The 16055-nt window shown below is 38.8% G+C and overlaps 1 protein-coding gene across 1 annotated transcript in view; it reads right to left on the bottom strand.

The window, feature by feature from the left end:
* ZNF277 (zinc finger protein 277) overlaps positions 1–16055 on the bottom strand; it is a gene marked incomplete at both ends in the record, with an annotated part of 58595 nt that overhangs the window by 12006 nt on the left and 30534 nt on the right. The window contains 3 exons of the mRNA XM_082310216.1: positions 177–309; positions 3486–3596; positions 5076–5167. Coding sequence (XP_082166342.1) covers positions 177–309; positions 3486–3596; positions 5076–5167 — 336 coding nt within the window. The remainder of the gene's footprint in view (positions 1–176; positions 310–3485; positions 3597–5075; positions 5168–16055) is intronic.

Raw genomic sequence — 16055 nt, 5'->3', positions numbered from 1 at the left:
ATTCCTTAGTTTAACAATTATCCAGAATATCATACCATAAATGAGCATATTTCTCAAGAGTCCTTCACTTGATTTTTGACCTTTGTACTAATTGCTGGTTTGGAATTACTCACTTTTAACAAGATACTGTCTGTATCTCTTTAGTCAATATACTAATTATTCATAGAACCACTTACCAAGTAATTAATGATATAAAATTTGTCATATTCTTTGTTTTTGGCATTGATTCTGCGATGCTGCTTCTTTCTCATGTGATCTTTAAGTGTGTTTTTGTCTCTGAAGACTTTTTCACAGTATAAACACTGCAAACTAAGATAAAAAGGTAAACAGGTCAACGTGTTAAAACGAAACTAGTACAAGATAATATCCTTGAATTAGCTGGAGATATATACAGTAAGATTAATCCTAAGTATGTGAGAGCAAGCTAAATGAAAAAGAGAGTTTATTTGAAAAAAAAAAGTACAAGATAATCTTAGATCACAGTAGAGTAAATCAAACACAGAGATGACAAAAATGACATAAAATGAAAACATAGATAATAAAAAAGTTTACTGTTTGCCCCACATGCAAAGTGGGAGAAAATAGTCCAACCAAGGGCACGGGAGGGCTGCTGATTGGTCAGTATGTGAACTCTTAACTCAGCATGTTCTTCTGCTGGCATCTAATCCATCAGTAACTGTTTCTTTGTAATTTAGAGTGAAAAAAACCAAACTCTGAATGTGCTACATATCTTTAAAGACAATTTAAATTATCTAATCAGAAGTTTTATACTTCTAACGCAACAGGGAGGCTAAATGAAAGTTTGCCAGGGTGATCAATGGGTTTTGAAATCCCGAGAAATCAAATTTAGTAAATAAATTCATACAAACACACGCATATATATATAATAACTAATGCATATGTATATACATACATATATGCACAACATATATACACATATATAGACATGAATTATTATATATACACACACATTACTTGAGAAGGTGAAAACATTAATTAACGAATGAGAATTTTACCACAGTATCTCTTCCAGAGCAATTCAAACAAAACAGAAGTATACGTGCTGTCTTAAATTCTCCATTATGAGCACTACAAAATAATTGTTCTCTCCACTGTAGTATCAACCGACACCTGAAAGTTGAGCCTATAAAGCATTAAGCCAAGTCTCTTGACTCAGACAATGGACTATGAGGACAGTAATCTGCATTTCAGCCTAAATGGGCAATTCTCCCTGAAATAGATGATGGTCATTTTTTTCTGGCAGAGACGTAGCAGAGCCCTGAGCTTACAGGAACACCCTTGTTTAATGGATGTAGGTCTTGAGCCTCTAGTTAGCCAAAGTGCCAAAACATTTTTCTTATAAGTGATGGCTTACATATCCTATGGAGATAGAGACAGTTTCTTGGGACGTTTGAAAAATTATCTTCACAGGGGGATAGGGAAAACCCCTAGAAAATAATGTCTCATGAAATAAAAACTTTGTAACTGTGGTATTATATCTTTGTATTGGAGATGCTGGATAGCAGGAAAAAAAAATTGATGGGAGGGATAAACAACAGCACTTTAAGACACAAAACTCAGGGATATTAAAAAAATGCGGTGGCTCTGAATTAAAAAGATCACCTTTTTTTTTTTTTTCTGCTTTATCTGCTTACTCACAGATAAAAGCATGCTTGATTGTACAGTCAGAAGGAATTTTAACAGTGTCTGTGTCAGGCCTTTCTGTGATTTCCCCAGGGTTTAAGATATAGATGTTGAAGAAGAAAATTATTTTCTTACTTGAGCATTTGCCCCCACAAAAACCATTAATGTTGTGCCTAGAAGGTCTGTACCTACACCCTGAAAACCCTCATACTCCTTCAGCAAAGGTGCATCCAGGTTCCCCTCAGCTCTTGTGTGTGGAGCAGCAATTCAGGATTCTCAGCATCTTTTTGCCTTCCAAGAACTGCTGTAACATTTAGTCTTACTGTTAAGGAAGTTTTCAGTTCTCCTTGTGCTTGCAGCCTCAAAATCTAAATACTGCCTTGTTGGTGAATGATAGGTCCAATGGCAGAATATGTCTATGAATTTTAATATCTGCTTTGCTCTGCCTGTTAACAGCAAAGTGTTTGCTCTACTTGTGAAAGGCATTTCCAGGAAAAGTACTTAATGTTTTTCCTCAGCATACACAATGTAGTCATGCTATTTGCCTGAAACAAGATTTTTCTCCTCTTAATAATATTGTCAGGTACTATTCTACTAGCATAGCTATTAAGTTTTCTTAGCAGTAGGACGAGTGGCCTTTCACTGCTTTGGAAGCAATTTCAGCATGTGTATAAACTACAGAGAGGACTGGCTTTGAGAAACCTCCATCTAAACGAAACCCTCAGGTCCTACTCTTAAATAGTAAAGCTGCAATTTATCAGTGAGCAAGGTACCTCAGTGCATGAGGCAACACCTATGATAACATAAAAGGCATTCTTAATACATCTTCATTTCTGGAAGAAGTTAGACCTGTATCTGTTGTGACTGCACATTCTTTGTCAGGCCAAAGACTAAATTAGAGAGCACTGTTGGCTTTCCCGTTCTTTCAATGTCTTTTTTTATTTTTTTTTTCAGATGTACAAACCAATGGATCCTAAATTTACTTGGAAGGATATTTAATCTAATTGTCATATCCCAGTTTTCACAAATCCCAGTGTTCTGTGGCTTTTCATAACTAAGCCTAAGATTTAGGCAAATTTCTCCTACAGTCTTTGATTACAAATTCTGTTAAAGTCTAATAAACTTGTTAAAGCTACAGTTTCACTCTTAAGGAAGTACATTTTCTGCTAGAGCCCAATTTATATTTGCGGCATACTTCATACTGTCCCATTGGTGAAATCCAAAAAGGGCACGTAGATACTTGCAAAGGAAACTCGAAGTGAAGAGTTTCTTGCTCTTTGCAACCCAAGTTCTTCTCCCAAATTCCCTTTTTAACTTCTTCAGCCATCTCAGGTTTACATGTTTCTGAGGCAGCATATACACTGGCTTTCCCCTTCTGCTCTGGGATGTACTCTATAAGCAGCAAAGAAGGGAGAGACCAAACATCTCATGTTATCGATATACAGAGAGGCAAACGAAGATTGGCATAAGAATGCTGCATTCGGTGATTAAAAAGATGTTTAGCAAAAAAATTGTTATGATGAGAAGGAAGAACATTAACTCTAACAATTATGAGAAAAAGGGATGTGCTATTATTCATTTCAATGGAAACCGTGCAATGCATAACAACTGAAGCACTGCATGTGACTCCGTTTTTCCAGCAAACACATACTGTGAATTGTTACGAATTAGCTTTCAATAAGTCAACAAAAAGCCTTCTAAGAGCACTCACAACAAACTTACATTCTCTCTTTGTTTCGTCTTAACTAACCATGAATGTTGAATTAATTTTAACTCATTTCCAAGCTTAAAAGAAATATGAGCTAAGTCCATTAAAAAAAAACAAACAAAAAACTACTTACTTGTTGAGCTTCTCCTGTAATACAGCCAAAAATTCATAGCAGTTCACAATGTTATCTGGCAGCCCAATGTTAAAAGAATGCTCTCTTGCCATATGATTGAGGAGGACAGATCTACAAAAGACATTAAAAAATAATATTACATATTTTTGAATACATAGGAGAATTATTCAGCTAGTCACTCGAAATAAACCAATTGTTCTAAAAATTTATTATTGTTCTAAAAATTTTTGTTCTAAAAATTGTTCTAAAATTTAAAAATTTTAAAAATTTAAAAATCTTTTGTTCTAAAAATGCACAAAAGCCAACATTAAATAAACAATGATAGCATTGCTGCCACTGCTAGAAAAAAAAGAATGCAACTTCATTGAAATAGGAAGTTTTCAATTTCAGCTCTGCTGAACATTCAGTAACATTTCAATTGCTTAATCCGTGTGCATGCAATATAATCCTTTAAACAAAAATTACAATATAGCTTATTTTGACCCTCACTGTTAGCTAAGCTCATTTATTAACCTGAATAAGCAAATCACATGTTTCAAACAACCGCCTTGAGAAACATTCTAAAAGGCCACTTGTCAGTTTTCTCTGTGCTGGTCAACAAAGCAGAAATTCTTGGGTGTGATATGCTTTTACATCAACATTGCTTCACACAGCACTAGCACCATAAACAGCACTCAAAAATACGAATGAACAAACATAATGGATGTTCAAGTAAGTTATTCTAATAGAGGTATACTGGCTAATTCCTTAGGTGCCTCAACTTCTACATTTGGGGACTAAAGAAACATCCAAGTGTTAAGGCTCATCCACTGCTGAGCCTTGCTTTTACCACAGTCCCAGCACAATTTTCAAATCACGTATTATGTGAGACCCAAGAGTAAGCAGAGGATGAAGTTCTTGGGGCCTGAATGATGTGAACTTCACTACACCAGGCAGTAAAGAGAATAGGACACTCACACAACATTGGGATGACCTGCAGGGACATGACCCCACGTTCTTCTACCTTTCCAGAGTATCAGAACTACCCATGCAAACAGACATTCAGCGATAAGACAGTCTCTCCAGCTGAAACAGATCTACTGTGTAAAGCCAGATGTTCATCAGAGCAACCACTTGAATGGAACTCCTGCTTGCACTTGCCTGATGCAAAGCACTCCATTCGCACTCTAATTTTCCTCCCTTCTTTTTCATTCTATCTTGAAGTGCACACTGGTTTGGTGAGGTTTAAACAGGAAAATGTGTAACTGGACAGAAATATATTTTAACAGCCATACTGGCTTAAACAGCTCTCCTTGCCACTAAAACAACTGCTGAAAAACTGTGTCTTTAAAATGATTCAGTTCCAAACTCCAGCTTACTGTGTAGTATAAAAAGTTGTACTGGAATAATTAAAGGATTAAAAAGTGGGAGGGGGTCTATTTAAAATGGCACTTCAGTTGAAAGAAATACTTAAACTATACCTTAAAATGAATTCTATATTCTGAGTCCTACCATTAGGCAGTAACAAGTTTGATGACATTAATACCCTAAACAAAGATGCTGAGCAGATATGAAAAGATAAAACAAAAGCAAACAAGTTAATAAACAAACCTGTTTCCTGTGAATTCTTGATCACAGAACATACACATACTATGAAAACTTATGTCATATCTCTCTCGCTGCTGCTGTTCTAGAATTTCTCTCTATGAAAAGAAACAGATACAGTTATTCAGATAAAAAATAACAATCATTCTATTACATAAGCTTATTGTAACTCTTTATCCTTACTGGTAACAATGAACATACAAAACTAAAATGTGCTGCTGAAACAATCCAGATGTTGGTATTTTTTGAGGATGGGTTCTCACAAAAATTACAAATATAATTACAGTATGTGCTCCAGTCAAGTTCCATGAAAATTCTCCTAGTATTATGCAAGGTGCAAGAAACAAAGAGAATCCACAGTGAGATTTTATGCAGCTATTTAAATAATTCTGTATAAAACATATCAGTTTATTGTTTCTACTTAGGTTCAGATTTACTTCTGGTATTAGAGAACAAGTTCATGGGTAACCACACAACGCCCACTGGAATGATAAAGTCAATTTTACATAGCTAATTGCAGGCAATCTAGAGGACTTTTTCATAATACAGAAAGATGACAAGAGCCCTGGCAATGTCTGCAAGGAGCTATGGCATGTAATAAACTCAGGGAAAAGGAGAAGCTGATTGCCTTTACCATTGGTCCTGATTAATGCAGAGCAACAGGCTAGGCTAGACACTTTACAACACCTAACCACAATTTTCCTAACAACAACAAAATCATGCAGCAGGTGGTTTTCTCTGGTGCTGTAACAGCAGCAGTGTAGTTATACTGTGGAGTTACTACACACTTCAGATGGAAAGGCCATAATCTTCTGGGACATGGGAGAATCGGTGTTTGGATTAAAACTTAGCATATTTTCAGCCTGGCAGTACACTACCCTGCACTTGTGTTTTAAGTACAGATAAATGGTAAAGGATTTATTTTCTGTGCAACGTAGAGGTGCTACTGCCTGCTTTCTGACATTCGGGATTCTGACTGAATTTCTTAGGGGATTTTCTCAATCTCTTTATCTCCTTAGAGCCGGCAACAGTGGAGCTTTGTGTTTCTCACCTACCTCTTTAGTACCTTTCTTGTGTGGATTAAGGCCCAAACTTGCTCACAGTCTACATGTAAATTCACATTCAGCTATGCCTGTTGGGTAAGCTCCATAGAAGGCAGAAAAGAAAGAAAAGTAAAGGAAAAAAAGAAAGAAAAAGAACCCCAAAAAGAAATAAGAGGAAGGCTTGAGCTATCATCATTATAGGTCCAAATGTGTCCTCCAGCATGGATGGGCTGGTGTGGGCCTACCACACCACATTGCGTTGCCCACTGAGAGATGGCAGGAAGCTGATATTGGGCAAATATATGTCCTGTTTGTTTCTTTTCCACAAAGAGCAGCATGCTGTATCCAGCGAGGGGCAGTGGGATGAAAACGATGCCTGCTGGAGAGTGCAGGAGCGTGCCACACTTGAGTTACATTTGGCCTAAGGCCACTGGCCACTGTAGGGGACAAGTGCACCGTGCCTTAGCCTGTTTCAGGGCACATATTCAACCCCACAATTTGGGAGCTGTAGCTGTTGCACATTAGCTAAGAGTCTGTTACCCCAAAAATGCAGATCCTGGGGCTTTTTTGTTCGCTTTTGTACTACAAGGTGTGCATTTTCTGTTGGAGTCATGCTCAGCAGCACCTACTCAAATTCCAGGCCATATCCACTCACATCCTGCTCCATTATGCAAAGCGTCAACTAACAGAAATAAAAATTCCCATTTTTCAGGGCTGACTCCTGAAAGAGATAAATGGAGCATAACACATCTTGTGAGAGCCCTTGAGCAGAGACGCAATTAAGTAAGGATGTCTGTCTGCTCCACATGGGCAGTGAACATCCCATATCACGTCAGTAAGAACTGGGGCTTTCTCTGGTACTCGTAGCTATCACCTTTCTCCGCTCAGCAGCATGTCTGATGTGGTTTGGCTAACCTTCAATTTGAAGGCATCTGCATGTAGTTTATATACTTTGTAAAAAGCACTAGAAAGAATCTAGAAGAAAATCAAAAGGTACCATGTACAATTCAAACATTAAGATAGCAAGGGTTTAACCCCCCCTCCCATTAATGTTATTCCAATGTAGCTTCCTAATTGTACTCTACTAGGAGGTAAAAAAACCGTTCTGCAATATTTGGCTGCCTAACTCCAGATTCCCATCTCATACAAATTGCTTACTGGAGCCCTGGTGTGCCGCTACTCCCAGTTATGCCTGAGGGGGAAGAAGAAGCATACTGTATCCTCCACACAGACGGTGCTCCTGCTATGCTGCTCTCTCACCCTTCCCGTCTATTTTCCAAGGTAGACACTCCTTTTATCAAATGTTGGCATCACTCATTTCTAGAGGGAACTTTCTGAGCCAGCAAGCAAATCTAGTACTTGCACAGGTGAGGAATTAAAAGCACTGCTTCAAGTCAAGTACAGCGAAAGCAAGAGGTCTGCTCTTCTTCCCTACAGACACTCCCAAACACCCTTCTACCACTGCTCCATTGCTGGGACTCTGAAGGGAGAATAGCAATTACAATAACTTGCATAAAACTTTTGAGACTTTTCTGAGTGGAGACTTTCAGCTGGTAATGAAAATCAAGCTTAAACTGAAGTTATGAGGCAAGAATTAAGTAATTTATTTTAATACCTGCACCAGTTTTCCAACCCATTGGAATTGTTGGGGTTGTTAGCATTAATTCATGGTTGATACTAAGACAAAAAAAAACAAAAACATTTCAGCCATGAATATTTTCCAAAACTTTTTTAGGATACTGTGTCATATCAAAGTATCAGAGAATGAGAGGGCAAAGTCACTTGAGGAAAAAGTAAACAGATCACAAAATACACATATATTAGTTTTCTTTTTCCATAAATAATAAAAGAATTGAGCACAGACAGAAAAGGTAATCCAAAACACTAAAAAAGTGAGTCAAATGTCACAGCTTGATATCAGGAAAATAGTTTACAATATTGATACAGTTTGTTGAATAATTCCTGACCCCCACATCTTTTTATCTTTTGTGAGATGTTCTGACAGCTATTTGTCCTCCACTCTCTCTGCCATATTCTATGATTTGCTAACCCTACCCCTCCAAAATCCATTACTTCACAGAAGACTGTCAAACTAGTCGTGAAACAACCATTGACAGAACAGATATCCCCACTGATACAAAGTAGAACTTAAATTACAGACGCTTTTAGTCTAAACTCTTTGTCCCCACAAGCCATACAAAGCTTATTTTTAGATTTTAGCACATTTTTAGACAGAGCCTAGCTCAAATAAGCAGTAGATATGACTGTGGAAGTTAGCAGCTTCCCATGGAATAGCTTTAGGAAAATTCTATAGGACATAAGTGGTTGATCACCTTCAAACGTGGCAAATGGAAGCTGAATATTACTGATCATAATTACATGCAACAAAAATGCAGTTGTTTTGCAGGAGTACTTAATGTATTCAATAAAATCAAATTCAGTTTTAATCCAATCCCCCTTTTTTCTGTCTGGAAAAAACCTTTTCTATAGGTCTTAGTCATACACTTTCTACTATATGGGTGATCTACCATAAAAAACCCCCAACCAAATTACAAAACACTACCTATTCTGTGTTTTAACTAATAAAAGAAAAAAGCATGGTAAGGATGTGTAACTGTTTATACCAGGATGATAATCTTTAAATACACCAGCACACTAAACTGCTAATACAAAAGAAATCTGATCATTTGCATGACAATTTGTAATTTGGAGTCTAGGAAAATGCCCTGCACATTCATGATGCTCAGTTTGAGGTTGTGAGGAGCTCAGACTTTCTCCTAGTAGATGGTAATTTAAAAAGTGCCTGAAAAAGAATGTGCCTGTTCCTCTCCTAGGAAGCAATATTTTGGAAGAAATTACCCATTTTTTTTCCAGAAGTGCTTAAGCACTATGCATCAGCAAGAATTCACACTGATAATCAGTAAAAGATGAAAAATGCATACTTGCAGCTAGTAAGCACTTTTCCCTAAACAATTACTTTGTCTCTGGTCTATAGTTCAAGAGACATTCAAGACATACAAAATGCCTTCAAAAGTTAAGACTAAAAACTAACCCCATCGAATGCCAAAAGCTATGGACTCAGGACAGTTGGTTTTATGGCACATTAGACTTTTCTGATATTGTAATTCCTGCTACCCTTCCCTCCAACAGACAGTATACCGCAGTTGTTAAATTGTGTTTCTTTATTGCTGTCAGACAACTGCTTTTTTTTTTTTTAATCATAAACTCCTTTACTAACAAGGCCCTCATGAATAATTTACATAGCTATGTAAATGCATGGCTTGGATCACTGACATAGAACAACCATTCACAACCAGCACTCAGCACAAGTTTTGCTGCTTTTAATTCCAACCTGAAGAAAGAATTAGTGGTCAAAATTTTGCCTGTTTTTTCCAACTACATCAGTTGTTCCAACAAAGATATGTTACGGTCCAACAAAGATATATTACTTCTTTCTCCAAACCCTGTCTCTTTATAATCACAGCACTTCAGATACATAAGAAATTAAGGCAGAAAGTACTTCTCTAGCTCCAAGATAGAGGCAGATTACACTGCAGTTTGGGACAAGATCATGCAGTGACTTTGACTGCAGCGAGACCTGAATTTATCATTTCTCAGTCCAGGAACCCACTTGTGGATTGAAGGACTGGATTCTGCAGTTCAGTCTGTAAAACTGAGCTAACAGCAGTATGTGTCTTCTTTTTTAAGATGTTCAGGACCGAAAAAAATTACTGCCATAAGCCCTCACAAGGCAAAGTCCAAAGTTTCTCGTTGAAAGACTTAAACATACAAGTAGTCTCAACTTTAAGTATTTCAGTACTGGGCTGGATTGGGGAAAGACCATATTGTAGTTTGGGGTTCTTGTTGGCACCTGCCTTGCCAGTTCTGGTCCTTCACTCTCATCCTCTCTAGGCAAGAGACTAGAAAGACAGCATGTTTACAAATGATCACTTAAGAGCAGTTCCAATGAAAGCTTTTTATAAATGATGCTATATCCTCTGGGGAGGTAGTTTGCCTAAAGATGTTCCTTTGAAGAGGAAACCAGTGTGAAGGACTCAAAACATCTGAGCACTCAGTCACACTGTTGTGAAGAGTGCGTGATCACAGGCCACATTCCTTCTGTTACGATAATGGATTCATTAATACTACTCAGAGTGTCTGCCTTAGAAATAAGGTACTACCAGAGATAGCAATGTGGGTGCGAATTTGGATCTAAATAATATAAGACAGAGACTTCAGAATAAGAATACATATTTTATCAAGCTCTCCTAGGTAATCTCTCAAACACTCAGTGTGTATCTTTAGTTGTAGTTTCTTCCAGTTTAAATAAGAGTTACATTTCCCTGCTGAGTGCTCACAGAAACTAGCTATTGCTGTAGGCAAAGGAAGCCAGTGAAACAGATTCTGGTTTAAAAAAAAACAAAATGAAACAAAAAACCATGCTGACAGATCACAACAAGAAGCTGCTTATATACTTTACTGGCAATAAAACAAACCAGCACAGTACACTGAGACAAAGACCAGGACTGGTGACACTTGAGATGCACTACAGTCTCTAAAAATTTGCCAAGCACATTATTTGACAATTATATACACCATTAGGATAAACTACTCTTGGAGTAAGAGAATTACATTTGGTTTTGTGTCTACAGTTTCCTCAAAGATTGGCTGATGAGCTTTAGATTGTGCTTGTAGCTGCTAAATAGGAAAAATATTTACAAAGAATCATGGTGTCAGAAACTTCATGTCTCTCTAAAGACCTACAATCTTAGCTGTATATCAATAGCTTGTCTCCTAAGGTCTCTATTCAGCTTCTCTCCTTACTGATCACTGTATTCAGTTCTACCACTTCAAATAGTACTCTCTTGCCTCTTGAGTACAGAAAAAAATAATCTTCCAACTCTGTAATCATTATCATGCCCTCTCCAATGTTATTTCAAGAAGTGTGCCTTTTCTTTAATATTATCAGAGATGCCTGCTGGAGGAGCCCTTCAGGAAACAGCTTAGCTGTACTGTGCATGGGAATACAACAAAATTGTCAGGATAGGACGTCCAGTCTGGAGCACACTCAACACTTTTGAAGCCAGCTGTCACATCATCCATGTTGATACATGCGTTTGCTGACTACTTTGTGCACTTTACACTCTCATCCAGTCAATGTGAAAATTCATACATAGTTCAAGAATGTCACAAACAGAGCCCCACTGGCTAGACAGACAGACTGGCACATCAAAGACTAGTCACTAAGGAATGAAAGATGATGGCATTAGAGACTCAGTTTTGGGACAGAGAAGAGACGAAAGCAACGGGGCAGTGACTTACTATCTTCCAAGAGATGCTGCCTATCTGGAGATGAAACTGAGAGTACTCCATCTGGCACAGGCTGATCACTCAAGTGGGCATTCCTGACTTTTTACTAGATACTCTGATAAGATGTTACCACAAAACGCTGCGAACAAGAATGAAGTAGGAAAAGGAACGGGTAGCATTTTCCTGATTCTTTTTGGTTGAGTTCAAGACACAGGCATAGATCAACATCTTCTGGAGAGGAATATATAGCTACAGAAACAGTGACAAAATAGGGAGAATTTAAGAATATTATCATACGGCTGGGGAAACAAAGGCTACCAATGAGTCCCCTGACAAAGAGAAAGAGCATCTTAGGACATCAGCTTGTCAGCTAAGTGGGGAGACTTTAAACTAGGCTTGAAAGGACAGCAACAAAAAACCCAGAGAGAAATACGAGTTGTGACCAACTGGAAAAACAGGAAGTTGGGAAGCAAATGGTGCTGGTGAGGGGGAAAGGATGTAAGAAGAAGAACAAGCTCGACAATCTGCTGAACGACAGATCCTAGGCAGACTGAATACAAAGACCAAACTATAACTTAACTGGCATTACAATAAATTGGCAAAAGTCTCAGGATTGTAATACGAGTGTTACAAATGTATTATGAAACTTCTGAGGTGCATTGTCCTGACTCTTATTTTGGATGACAAGTTGCCTCTTAAGCATACGGAAAATGTTGTTTTCTGTACCTTATCCTTGATTGCAGCCTAGTCTGCACAGCTCAAGTTCAAAGTGAACAGTGGGAATGACTAACTGGGATGGCTATAAGGGATTGTTCCCCTTGCCTGCCTGTCCCACTTGCTCTTAGGTTCTTCCTCTCTTCCCTATAGCTCCTCTTCTTGAGTTGACTCAGCTACTGAAGCGATACAGGCTAGAACCTACACTTGAAGGGGCTGTAATCAATGACAGGTCAGATGACTCAGGCTTTGAAAGGTACTGTGACACTGATGTAGAAGACATTCTCACAGCTTGTTCAGGAAGCTGAGTCAATTACAAAAGGGAGGAAGAGTTTCATATGCTGAAAACTAAGTAACTGTGCAAAGATGTATGGAAAGAAAAAGAGGGTTGAAATTACAGTAGACATGGACCACAGGCTGCCAAGATGAAGCAGGAGAAAGGTGAAGTTTGTCTGAACTAAGACAACCAAAAGAAGATGGAGACAGGCTAACACAGTAAAACAGGATAGCAAAAACCAACCTCCTGCTGCCCTGAAATACATTAGAAATAAATGGCAAAGAAAAGCAGAGACCAAACACAGACAAAAGAGGAATGCTTGCAATATTCAGGGCTTCAGTTTTTGCAGGAAAGGTTAATTACGTCACAACAGTTAATGATGAGATGCATTTAAAATAAAAGAAACAAAGAACCAAGAGCAGAAAAGGGTAAGAAAGGGTTAAAAGTTGGATGTTATACATACTCAAATCTGACAGAATTTACCCGAGTCATTATGGAACTAGATAAAAAGATTTCTGACAATTAGTGTGACAAGTCTTCAGAAACCCATGGAGGATGGGCAATGTTCTAGAGTGCTTGAGAAAAGCAATTAAATACTGAACATAGGCAAAGAAGGACCTATAGAATTTCAGATGTAGGTATTAACATGCTGACATTATTAGCTGCTCTGGAAGCACTTCTGATGTTGCATTACACTACATCAGGCTAGCATCTCGATCCCTTCCACTGCACAGCTTCAACTGATTGAACCTTGTCTTAGCTTAAGCTTGTGACAAACTGGGGATCATACAAACAGCTCATCCTGGGAAGCCAGTATAGCTGAGTCCCTCTTCCAGTTTTGGTGAAGACTCCTCTTCAGGGTCTATTTACTGTGGGGAAGAGCAGCCTCTTCACTTAAAACTGCCAGTCACATGACAGGAGAATAGCTGCAAACATGACAGCAAGACAAGGTCAATGCTGTGGTAGAAAGTGTATATTTTCAAAAAATAGTTTGAGGTTTTTACCTTTTCTAGAAAAATCTTAAAGATAAACCCAAGTGGCTTATACTGACACTGCCCCTCCTAGTATCTCGAGTTTCACCGCCAGGACTTCCTTGTCTGGTAGTGCTTCACAACTACGAATTCTTTATCAGGACTGTGTTTTTCCAAAAGACCGTATCTGTTTTGTATTACACAGCCTTGTCTGCTATTTCAGCAAGCTGTGCTCTCTAACCTAGTTCAGGCTCATTCCTTGGCCTCTCTCAATACATCACAGTCACCATAATGCCTCTGCACGACATGCACCTTGGCTAGCTCCCCTGCTGCAATACAGCCTGAAATATTCCTAAACCGGAGTTTCAAAACTGCAAAATGAAACGCTTCAGCTAGCACATTTTAAAGACAACATTTGTCCTTGTTTAGGCTTGCTGTTCGAGACAGCAGTTAGGATTCAAAGGCTGCAGAAAAATTACCAAAAGTTGTATAGTTCTGGTCTTTATTCTGCGTAACTCACATGAGCCCCATTTGTCAGCTCACTCTTAATTGCTGGACTTGTCTGGAGGTAAAAGACTTTGCAAAGCAAAATAACTATTTAACTTGCAAGTCAACACTCAGATTGCAGCAAAAGGAAATGAAAAAATAAACAGACTTCATTGCTGTAACTAAAGCTGTGACTCCATTAGCTCCAACTACAGCTGCAGCTTGATTTCACAAAATCCTTCTGTAAAAACTGGAGATACAATTCTGATATTTAAAACACTGTTAATAGCAAAGGCTATTTCACACCATAATAAGAATGCATACCTCCTTCTTTTCTCACTTAATTACTCTGTAAACAAAACCAGCACTTGCTTTGGGCTAAATCCTGCACTCTTTTCTGAATTTGAGGAAATGTCTGTTTGCAGAGGAGATGAGACAGCCCACCTGCCAACAGACTCTGCACTGCCTTGACACTGGCAGCAGAGAGAAGGCCTAGTTGGAATAGGACTGCATAGCACAAAACACCACAAAACCAGAAAAAAAATGCCCTTTAAAAAAAGAAGTACAGTGCAATGTGTAGCAGCCAGGAGTTACTGTTACAATAGACAGTTCCATGAAAACATGAGCTGCATGCTCAGTTACGACCCTCTTTCCTTCCTCAAAGCCACAAACAATATCATATATGCTTGGGAAATGAACATCATCATGACACTGCGTGCCCACATGTAATATTCAAGATGTCTTTCATAACCTCAAAGGGATTACAGAAAACTGGAAAAGGTACAGAGAAGTGCAACAATGATGCACAGTGAAGAACCACCAGACAGCATCCTCAACCTCACATCACTGAATCATTGAGGTCGCAAAGGACCTCTTGAGAGCAACTAGTCCAACCCCCATGTCCAAGCAAGGTCACCTCGAGCTGGTTACCCAGGACTGTGTCCAGTTGTGTTTCGAATATCTCCACAGATGAAGACTCTACAACCTCTCTGAGCAACTTGTTCTAGTGTTTGACCACCCTCACAGTAAAAAAGTGTTTTCTTGTTTTCAGAGGGAATTTCCTGATTTTTAATTCATGCCCATTGCCTCTTGTCCTGTTGATGGGCACTACTGAGAAGAATCTGACTCCCTCTTCTTCATTCCCATCAAGTATTTATACACATTGATAAGATCCCCCCTGAGCCTTGTCTTCCAGGCTTAACAGTCCAAGCTCTCAGCCTCTCCTTGTATGAAGGATGTTGCAGTCCCTTAATCTTAATCTTAATCTTAATCTTTGTGATCCTGCGTTGGACTTGCTCAATTAAGTCCGTATCTTTCTTGTACTGGGGAGCTCAGCACTGGACACAGCACTCCAGATGTGGTCTCAGTAGTGCTGAGTAGAGGGGAAGGATCACCTCCCTTGACCTGCTGGCAACACTCTTCCTAATACAGCCCAGGATGCTGTTGGCCTTCTTTGCCATGAGGGTGCACTTCAGCACATGACTAATGAAAGACATAATGTAAGGTAGATAAATCAGGAGACAAATCATGAATGGTTTGGATAAGATTAAGGACGAATTGTTCACTAGCTCTTCGAATACAAAAACCAGCCAGGTGTGAGGTGACAGGTTCAAAAGGACCAAATAGATGGTTCTCTCCCAGTGTGTCGTTAAGCTGTGCAACTGCTGCAGGAAGCTGTGGATACTGGAAGTTTGTGTGGGTTCAGAGTTGGAGGTTCATGAAAGAAAAATCTATTGTGTTAATAAACACAGATACAATGTTGCTGAATTAGGAAATTCTTGAGCTGCCAATTGCTGGAGACTAGGAGAATATTTTGAGAAAGAATCACCACCAGATCAGAAGAGGGCAAATACCATAGACACTTTGCTGCTGTCAAGGATAAGATACTGATCTAGACAAACCTTTTTTACTGATCCAGGATGGCTTCTCTTACAATGAATTGGAAGAGAACCATGCTAGGCATGAGTGCATCAGCTGCTTTTTTCTGAGTCCACGCCAATCCAGTGGACTTACACAGGAATGCAGATTTCAGCTGAGGCAACTCCAACTCCATGGGAAATCCTCAGCGGCAGAACTACCACAATTCTCCTTTGCAGGAGCTGGGATCCTATGGAGAGCTGTGTAAGACTTGCACATCCTCCACAGGTTCTGGGGATTTGCTAGTCATGTGCCGCAAGCTGTAGAA

The sequence above is a fragment of the Platalea leucorodia genome (assembly GCF_965183815.1).
Source record: "Platalea leucorodia genome assembly, chromosome: 4".
NCBI classification, from domain to species: Eukaryota; Metazoa; Chordata; class Aves; order Pelecaniformes; family Threskiornithidae; genus Platalea; species Platalea leucorodia.
Note: the sequence above shows the minus strand (reverse complement) of the source record. Positions and strands in the feature narration are given on the sequence as shown.